The 9,780-nt window shown below is 42.0% G+C and overlaps 2 protein-coding genes across 2 annotated transcripts in view; one reads left to right on the top strand and one right to left on the bottom strand.

The window, feature by feature from the left end:
- The window catches only part of LOC108575536 (golgin subfamily A member 6-like protein 22), a 3,414-nt gene extending 754 nt beyond the window's left edge, over nt 1–2,660 (bottom strand). The window contains exon 1 of the mRNA XM_017938358.1: nt 6–2,660. Within this exon, the coding sequence (XP_017793847.1) occupies nt 6–2,660 (2,655 nt within the window). The remainder of the gene's footprint in view (nt 1–5) is intronic.
- Nucleotides 2,661–6,766: 4,106 nt separating this feature from the next.
- On the top strand, nt 6,767–7,817 carry LOC108575535 (5'-3' exoribonuclease 2-like). The gene is made up of 3 exons (XM_017938357.1): nt 6,767–6,778; nt 6,914–7,152; nt 7,697–7,817. Exons 1-3 carry the CDS (start codon nt 6,767–6,769, stop codon nt 7,815–7,817), a joined length of 372 nt encoding a protein of 123 aa, XP_017793846.1.
- Nucleotides 7,818–9,780: the final 1,963 nt, after the last annotated feature.

Here is a 9,780-nt window from a genome sequence, read left to right as displayed (position 1 = left end):
ATTACTCTCACGGTGGAAGCAGCATTTCCGTAATCTCTGCCTTGGACTTTCTCGTTTCTGCTTTCTGGTTCACTGGCGAATTTCGTTAAACTTTCATCATAGCGATACACGTCCTCTTGCGGCATAGCTAAACCAATCGCTCCTTCGCCCTCCATTTTTCCACTAACCTCAAAATCTCCGGACAATTTCTCCGTACCGTAATTGAAACGATACGGATTTTCGTCGAAATCGAAGTAATTATAATTTTTCACAGGATCAAAAGTCGTCATTGATTCAGACTTTTCTCGAACCTGGCTATTTTTATTTCGCTCAGGATATAATTCGGTATAATCATTTTCTACGATAACCTCACTTTTTTCAGTCGGCTTTAAAAATTCCAATTTCTTCAAATTTAACGAATCCGGAGCTTGTACTTGAACCTGACGCTGTATCTCGATATTTGGTCGTTCGGTGTTTTTGTAATTATTATTCAAAGTGTATTTGTAACGCTTCCAGAATTCTGGCTCCTCTTTTCTCCGATCAGATTTCATTTCTTCGATTTTAACAGGCGTTCGATTATCTCGTTTAGCGTTTACAGGCCGATTAAGAAGCATCTGTCGTTTCTCAGAAACTTTTCCACGTTCCAAATCTTTTTTAAGACGATCGATATTCTCAGAAGTGTCGCGAGATTTTTCCGTTGAACTATCAAACGTTACTCTTCTTCCTCGTTGCTGCCGCGTATCTTTATCGGGCTTTCGACGAATATTCGAAACTTTGATACCACTATTATTGCTCGATTTCACCGGAACACCGTTGGCATGAATTATCCCGTCCAGAACGAAATCAAACGGCGGCGGCCATACTTGTAGCTCCTTCTCTTCACCTTCGTGAAGTTTCTTCGGCGTGTGTCTCTCCGAAGGATTCACCATCGCCTTCAAATTCTCCTTTTTCGGTCTGTACGGTTCTTTGAACGAAACTTTCTTGGTAGCTTCTGCTTTCGGTCCGTTATTATCCTTGGACGATTTCTCGCTCGTGAAGAGCCTCGATTTCGCTTTCTTTAATTCCTCAGGAGCGTCGAGATAGCGAACGGGGACAACGAGCGGCATGTATTTGCTAAAATCCGTTTCTTCGCTGGTTCTCCGTTCTTCCAAATAAGATCTATTCTTGCCGTTCGATGAAATATTATTGGAATATCTTAACGACGGTTCTGAAGTGTCTTCGTTAGAACCTTCACCATCCTTCCTCCTCGTGTCCTCCTCCAAACTATATTCCTCGTACTTATTCCTAGCCGGAGACTCGTCCTCTTCCCTGATTTTCTCGCCGCTTCGATCCTCCTCTTTACCACGCGAGTCCTCCACCTCCTTCGACCCCCGAGGCGCAAACGAGCTGTAAAAGTCGCTCAGAGGTTCTTTGAACTTGGAGAAATAATTCAAAAATCCCTCGTCGAACAGTTCACGGTTGCCCAAAAGTTCTCCGTAACTGTTACGCAGTTCTTCAGGTCGTCGTTGTTCGTCGTCGTCACTCAAAGGCAGAGGTTCGCTGTACTGTATACCAGTATAATTCTCACTAGTCTCAGGAGTGTCCTCGTATTGCTTGTACTTGTAATCCTCGTCCTTGTAATTTCTATACGAATCTTCCTCCGCATTCGTCGTTTTCTGAGTCGTAGGATACTCTGCAATCCTTTCTCCGCTCTCGTATCGATCTTCCTCCTCCTCAGATCGATCGCCCTTAAGATTCTCCTTCTCTTCGTTCCCACAGTCGTTGTTTCCATGGCGGATCTCCTCGCCGCTGTAATTGTCATCTTTCCCTCCGTTCCGGTACCACTCCTGCTGCCTCAGCTGGTGCGCCTGCTCCTCCTGCCTGCGCTCTAGCTCGGACAGTCTCTCCTCGTGTTCCTTCTTCCACTCTGGTTCCTCGTTCGGCGGAGCAGCCGATTGCACCTCCTTTCCACTCTTAATTTCCTCGCTCTCCACCGTCGTCCTCTCCGTACTCTCGTTTTTCCTGTACACCGGTTGCTGCTCCTTGCGAACCGGGACCAACGGTCCGGGATAGGATAGCTGGATGTCCTGCGGAGGAATCTCTGGTAAAGGTGACTGTGGAACGACGGGCAAGGGTGGTTCTGCTACGTTAGGCAGAGGAATCTTGAGCAGGAAAGGAGGCTGCGTCGATTGGTTGGAGATCGACGTTCTTGGATCGAGCTGAGGTGGCGCGATGGACGACGTAGGGGTTTGAGCGGTAGAATTAGAGCTGCCATTTTGTCGATGAAATATCCTCTCGTATTGCTGCAAGTGGCCCAAAAGACCGGTGCTGTTGCCGAAGTTCAGCACACCTGTGAACCTGATCGTTTCACGCTGTTTAGGCGTGGCAGCGGTCGACGAACCGCTCGATTCGGTGGAATTCGGAGGTTGCTGGTTATTATTAGGAGTCGCTCGTGCTTCGTCCTCGGAAGTTGGATTGGGCAACGAGGCTATTTGAACAGGATTTACCGTGTACCCGAAGACCTGCGCCAGGCCAGAAAGAATGAGACCTAATGCTCGTTTGTCTCTCGGTATGTTTGCGTTTAGAGTTCCCTGTGTCCCTCGGGCGCTCAACGAAGGGCTGGATCTCGAAATCGACTCGGACTGGACGAACGTGCACAGCACGCATAGGTAATACAGCACTTGGAATGTCCTAAGCTTCATTGTCGAATGTTCGACCACTTTCTCGTGGGAAGTTACACTTTGCGCATCGAGTAATAGCAATGCAACGATCTTGGACACTGTGACATCTTCGTTCACGTCCTTGAGTCGTGTTCAATTTTTCGACATTTGTTTTTATGATAACAAATTTAGTTCTATTTCTCCGGTTTGTTTAACGTAGACACGATTCGCTGCTAGGTACGCCTGAGAGTGATTCGAGCGAAGTATACGTGATCGTGTGACAAAGTTTTGTCGGGACTAACGGTCGGTACCTTTGTTACCTGGAGATTCCGCGAGGACTGCGGGACCGGTGTCGCGCTCGAGCGTCGTTAAACAAAATGCTAACTGGCGGGGATGGATTTTTGCATAACATCGGAAAGAAATGCCGAGTTTCTCCTCAATTGCACAGAGCCGCCCGTTGATTTGCGACAACTGAAGCGGCACGTCGTAACGCGGGAAAGAAAACACCACGGAACTGCACGGATTCAGACGACGATAGTTAGGATCGTAATAGATTCAACGCGAGCACCTGGTTCTTTTAATTACAGAGGGAGCCGTGGGACGTAATTACAGGAGGGAACGTGGCGCGGTGTTCTTTTCATGCCTCGAAGATACGGCGAATTGAAGCGCGGTTTTTCGTCACCAACGTTTTAGAAAGTAATCGAATTTCATTCGGAAGAACAGACGCAAGAAATGCGGAGATATTCTGGGAGAATTGTAATTGGATTATGCAGAAACGATTGTGACGACGTTAGGTTTTCTCTGTTCTACTTCGCTTTTTAGCGAGATTTTGTTCGATAGTCGTGGGAAATTTTAGAATTGGAAGTTTTGAAAATGTATGGAATAATATTCTGTTACTTCGACGAGGAGAAATTGCTTGGAGAATTTTTTCGGAAATTCTCGAATTACAAATTTTCGAAAATATATCGAACAATATTTTGTTACTTCGACGAACAAAAGTTGTTTTGGAATATTTTATTTGATATTGAAAATTTGCAAATTACAAATTTTCGAAAATATATCGAACAATATTTTGATACTTCGACGAACAAAAATTGCATGGAGAATTTTATTTTTGTATCATTGAAAATTTGCGAATTGGAAGTTTTAAAAGTATACGCAACAGTAATGAAATACGTCACTTTTGATTTTTCCCAAATTTAACTTTCCAGTCGATAAAAATTTTCGAATGAAAAATTTGCACTGTTAATCTTACCTTTTATCGATAAAGTGAGAATCTACTAACCAAGTTCGTGGCATTTTATAATTCACATTAGTGTGCAATATTATTGTCCAAAGTCACTCGTAAACATCACTTCCATACTTTTTATCAGAACATATTTTCATCCGTATCAAAAATTCGAGCCGTTACAGTAACCCGGCCCATTTCACAGACTTTTCTCGCGTAATGAAAACAGCTCGGTAATCACGAGCTCCACCGAGAAATCTAGTTCCTATTAGCGTAAAACGCGTTAAATTGAGAAACCCGTTCCACACTCGGTGCTAGCGCAATGAAATTACTACTATGCACACTTTTATCAATAGCGAATCGTTAGGCGATACTCGTTAACGTACGATTTCACTCTATCCTTTATTCAGCTAGCAGCGACTCGTTCAACCGTAATAGGCACATTTAGTAAATTGTAATTGATATTTCCGAATGGAACGAACACATGTAACGCATATCCGAAAGAATTTCAACCGTAACTAATTCCATTGCAATCTCGCAAAGAATTCCGTCTAACGTTTATTCGAATCCTTTCCCCCCGACGTCAGACAAAAATCCTCTTCTTCAGAAACTTCTTATCCCGGCGGTATTTCATCGCGTCAGAATTCTATCCATTGTTGCGCAACGACAGACAAAGCGACTAATTAAAAGTTACCCGCGAAGATACAGGCTCGATGGAGCGACACGGGAGATCAAGTGAGAATAAAACAGTTTTCCAAAACTGCTTCTTCGTAGAAAGGCAATCGGTGTACGAACCGGTGGTTGAGAAACAGAATAGATACGTGCGTAACTAGAGCTCGATTACCATCATCGGATACAAAGTGCACGTTATACTCGATCAGCTGGCACGGCGATTATGTCATCGGGCACAATAAACCGGGTTTTAGTTATTTACCAGCCGCACTTTCATAAGTGTGTCGATTATGTCACCTGTTCTCCACCCAGAGAAAGTTCTCCGACAAAATGGTGTCAGTTCGATTTCCTGGACTGGCGTGACAAAACCCTCCTTAAGGGGACAATTCCGTTCGAGACGGGATAGAACGTGGAGAGAAGAGAAAAAAGGGACGTTAACGACAAATTGGGAGAAGGGTCGCGGTTTTTTCTTTCCTTTTTATGTAACCTCCAGTTCCTGTTGGCCGACAGGCAAGCGGCAGCCTCGAGATGGCAGACAATTTGCCTCAAGTACGCTTCGATCGACCTGCACGTCAGCTAATTACTTATTTACCTCGTTAGGCGTAATTACGAGAGACGCGTGAATCGTACGCGAATAGCGTGCATCTTTTGGGAACGTTCCCACGTAGGAAAACGATTTCCTCATTATCTCGTATTCTTTTCTCCGTGGAACAATGCCGGATGGCAAATATTATAGCCGCAGGATTGCTCAGGGTATTTTACAACCGGCGAAATTGCCGTGAAATTGTTAGGATACACGTGATATTCATCGGCACTCTGATCACTGTGTCTAGCGTGGTTCGTGTTGCGGTTCATTATTAGCTCCGTCCACCTGAGGATTTTCGTTTCGAGGGCATGGTACCAGATGATTGTACAGGTTTGTGGGAAATTTCTTTTCCATGATAGGAGATTGTTAACTCTGCTACTGTCTTCGATCCTTTTTTCACCCATCGCTGTCTTGGCTTCTTTTTAAGACGATTTCCAGCGTTACCGAGTTTATGTTCTCTTAACACTTGAAGCTGTTTCGTTGGAAACTTGACTTAAAGCGCCGCAATGTTTACGAGTTTTCTAGAAACATGCACTTTTACGAAATAAAATAAAATCAGTCTTGCGAAACAGAACATTGCGGAAACTCGCGCAGCGACGATTCAAGAGATATCATACATTTTTCTGCGCAAACCTGCAAAAATTAGGCGGGCTCGGCGTTTAAAGTGTTAATGTTGCATTGAAAGTTTGTCGCCTAGGTTCAAAAAAATTGTTAAACGCAAGGTAATTGGGTGAAAAAGGACCCAATTACAGTCGAAGGGAAGAATTCATTTGGTGTTAATCTCGTAGAACACTTGGAGCTGTTACAGCCAAATTAGTATTTCCTCGATTAGGTTGTCAGACTTCCTTTTTTGTTCAGCTTGGATAGCTAGTCAGTCTCTAAATGGCTTAAGGACTTTCAAGTCCACTGTATCAATCAAAGACAGGATCTACGACCGACTGGTGTTTTTGTAAGCGACATGCCAGTCGAACGAGATGGGGATAAATCGATTAGGCTTTCTCGTATGATTCTTTATTACCGCGGGAAAACAGGAAGTTATTTTATTCATATCAATATACACGGTGTTTCCTGTTATCGACACAAGAAAACATTTACCCGTACTTTTTTTTTTTTATTTTCCCCCCATTCACGCTGAGGAGGTGAAACGAGTCCTCGAGTTTGAAACCTATTTGGTCGAAAATCTTGGAAGAGATGAAAAATGGAGGAAGGGATAGACATAGAGAAATGGTATAAATGTGGAGCTTTTGTTTCTCAATGACGAATTGATCTGCGTAATTAATTTTTCACGCAAGATCATCACGCACCATGTTTTGTCTGTGAAGAAAGTTCGCGTTAAAATTTATTCAGCTTCGCACAGGTGTACATCACGTAAAACGCGGCGTGGGGCAAAACTTCACATGCAGCGGCCAGAACAATGGAACAAGATTTCGATTACGTGGTCGCGTTTCCATTAAAGAGTTGGGCGTTTTCGCTGTTCGATCCAAATGAATTCCGTTACGTGGTTAAAACGATTCCGTACATGGAAAGTGTATCAGGGACTTGTCAGGGATTAGAAAATACCGGTGAATCCAGAATTGAGCATAGATTTCCATAGTGCACCTAGTATAAAAGAACTCTCCACCCTATTGGACCACACAGTTCGATAAGTGAGCCAGGTTTAACATGAATCTTGTGGTAAGAATCCTGCAAAGTTCTCTCGTAAAAAAAAAAGAAAATTTGCTCGTTCCGTTCGATCAGTGGAATAGTGATCTCTTCGCCGATCTTTGGCGAGAAATATAGCGCCTTGGTGACGTTCGATCGTCGTTCTAGTTGCTTCTATATTTGGCCATTTTTGCCATTGGGATAGACGCCACTGTGCCATCGTCAGCCAACAACCCGGAAAAAGCGACGAGCACCAATGACGTGCCGCAACAGATGGAAAGTGGGAATCAGGAGGAGTCGAATTCGCAGGATCAGGCACAGGACGACAAGAAAGTAACGAAGAGAAGTCACGGTTGGAATCCGTGGAGTTACGGAGGATACGGCTACGGAGGTTACGGTTGGCCTTGGTAGGTAGATTGTCGCAAGAAACTTTCCGATCTAGAAAGATTTTGCGGAAAAAATAGCGGCTTGCTTCGGCGAATCTTGCTGTTGCATTTTGTAACAGGATGTCGAATATTTTGTACGGTATTAACAAACTTCCTGTTGTTTCGCTGTGTTCTGATAGGCAGAATTTTAACTGATTTTTCTCTGTTTACCTTTGAAGAAAATTCTGCGGATTTCTAAATATCGAAAAGGAAACAGTGACGAAATTTTAGAATCTTTATTATTTTATATACATATTATTGCGAAAGGGATACCCATCGGCGAGGTTTTTCGTGTGTCGAAATATCGTCAAAGATTCGAAAAATTCTTTTATTCTTATACCTACGTCAATTATTATAACAATTACTTGTGAGTGTCTGAAAAATTATTTTATCTCGAATAACGTTTTTCGTCATTTTCTTGGACGTTTTTCGTTGAGTGGATTAATTGTTAGGAATTTTTGAAACTATTTCAATTGTTGTGGAAGTAATTGGATATCGCAGAGATGTTAACGAATTATGATTTTAGGTATGGTATTGGTTATGGATGGTACCCAGGATGGTCGTATTACGGCCATGGATATGATGGGTATGGTGGATATTCTGGATATCGTGGCTATGGTCACGGTGGCTGGTACAAGGGATGGTAATTGGGCGAAAATAAAATGGTCCAAGACGTTTTCATCACCTTACGAATATATATCACTTCTTTTGTTAGTATTTAAGAGCTTCTGCACCGAGTAATTGTTAAAATAATATCGAACTCCGAGACTGAGACATTATCTTCATAGTTTGTTCGAACGTAAATTGTTTTTGCTGCTTTCGATATTCATTAAATAATTAAAATATACTTCTCGTTCTAAAATTATTCAGAAGTTGCGCATCATAAATATTATAAATCACTATCATGATTATTATCAGTGAAAAAGAAAATACACGATTCATATAACATAAAGAGTGAAATAATTTTCTACATACCCTTATACGTTTCCTGATGTAAGTTGCCAAAACTTGCTCGCAAGTAGTTAGATTTTTGTCCGTATCCTGTGGAATAGGAGAGATACGTATGTTTATCACGTATTGCAAAGTAGTTTTTAATATCTGTGTTAACCGACCTTTAAAAGCTTCGTCAGCTCTCTGATTTTCTGTAGTTTCGCCTGTTCTTGTTCACACAAATTATTGCACACTCGTTGAGGATTCGTTGCGTACATGTCAAGATGACACAAGGGACGTTTTGCTTTTTCCAGTTTTGCGTTAGTAATCCATAATATACTTGTCGTACGTAGTGACACTTCTTATGCACCTGATATGCGGCATGGTGTTGCCTGGAAACAGTTGAAACAACACACATTTTATTGGACCCCTTTCACAAAGCTTTAATACAATTTCTGTTGGTATCCAATTTGTGTACTTTCGTTTATTTTTTAATTTTTTAATTAATTTTAGTTTTAGATATATTAATCTTTCGCAGTGCAAATAAATTTTACAGTTTTCTCTTTTCTCTTTTGTCGAACTTACGGGAACTGCTTTATCTTAAATGGGTAATGGCACTTTTTGCTTTATCAACGAAGTAACATTTTTTTTGAGAGAAATTTATTCAACAATATCTCGTTTGGGATTAAAATGTAATTAATTAAAATTTAATTTATAACTTCATTTATTATGTGGATAGTTATTATTTGTATAAAACTGAAAGTGCAGACATGTTTCACAGTAATTTTTTAAATTAGACCACATTATTTTCTTGAGTAAATAGAAACTTGTCACCCTGTATATCTTACGTCGTTAAGGTGGAGTTCTGCAATTCCTAGTTCCCTTCCCATAGCTTACCATAGCTTACCATAGACTCTATTAGAGGGCCTATTAAAGGGTGGAGGTACCGTAGGCGTAATCTTTTTTGGCGGGACAATCTCCAAAATGTAACAAACTACTACAGACTATGTTTCACAATTAAAAAAAAATTACTATCGCTCATTTTCACATATACACATATACGTCAATGTACAGAACTCTTTAGCTACTCCAAATTGAAGCCAAAATAAGAACTATTCCCTCTCAATATTACTTGCAGTTTAGATTAAATTTCTTATTGTCCCAAAATGAGCACACTATACCAATCAATCTTACCTCGTTTCAACAATTTATTTATCCACATACGGGACACCAGGCACCCCTTAAAAAAAGGGGTACGCTTTCAGTCATTCTGTCTCAACAAGAGAGTCAAAGGGTAACCGGCTCGACGTTTTGTGGCCGAAGTTTATTGCTCTTAACTAGACACTGACCACTGTACACAAAAGAGATGCTGTCGCATCCCCCTTTACTGTGGACCAGTTCTCTGTCAGCGGAAATTGGCCGGCAAGATTTCAGAATAAAAGTCAAAGGCTAACTGGGTTCATTTTGCGGTTTGCCTACGTCAACAATGGAAAGTGGACAGCGGTCATTGTTGCGAAGAGGCGGCAGCAGCATCCCCTTCCGGATGGACCAGTTTTCCAACGGGACAGGATCCGCGAGAGCGTTCGAGAGGGCAGGACCTCGCCACGCGAGCAAACAGGTTCCGCTCGAAGGGATGAGACACTGTCGACGGAACGAAAATAGATCGTGATCCAGATCAGG

Source organism: Habropoda laboriosa, unplaced genomic scaffold (assembly GCF_001263275.1).
Source record: "Habropoda laboriosa isolate 0110345459 unplaced genomic scaffold, ASM126327v1 scaffold186, whole genome shotgun sequence".
Lineage (NCBI taxonomy): Eukaryota > Metazoa > Arthropoda > Insecta > Hymenoptera > Apidae > Habropoda > Habropoda laboriosa.
The sequence above is the reverse complement of the archived record's forward strand: the minus strand, read 5'-3'. Positions and strand labels throughout refer to the sequence as shown.

Coding starts and splice junctions, on each gene's coding strand:
- LOC108575535 (XM_017938357.1), top strand. Junction 7,153..7,696: donor GGAGGTTACGGTTGGCCTTG/GTAGGTAGATTG, acceptor TTATGATTTTAG/GTATGGTATTGGTTATGGAT.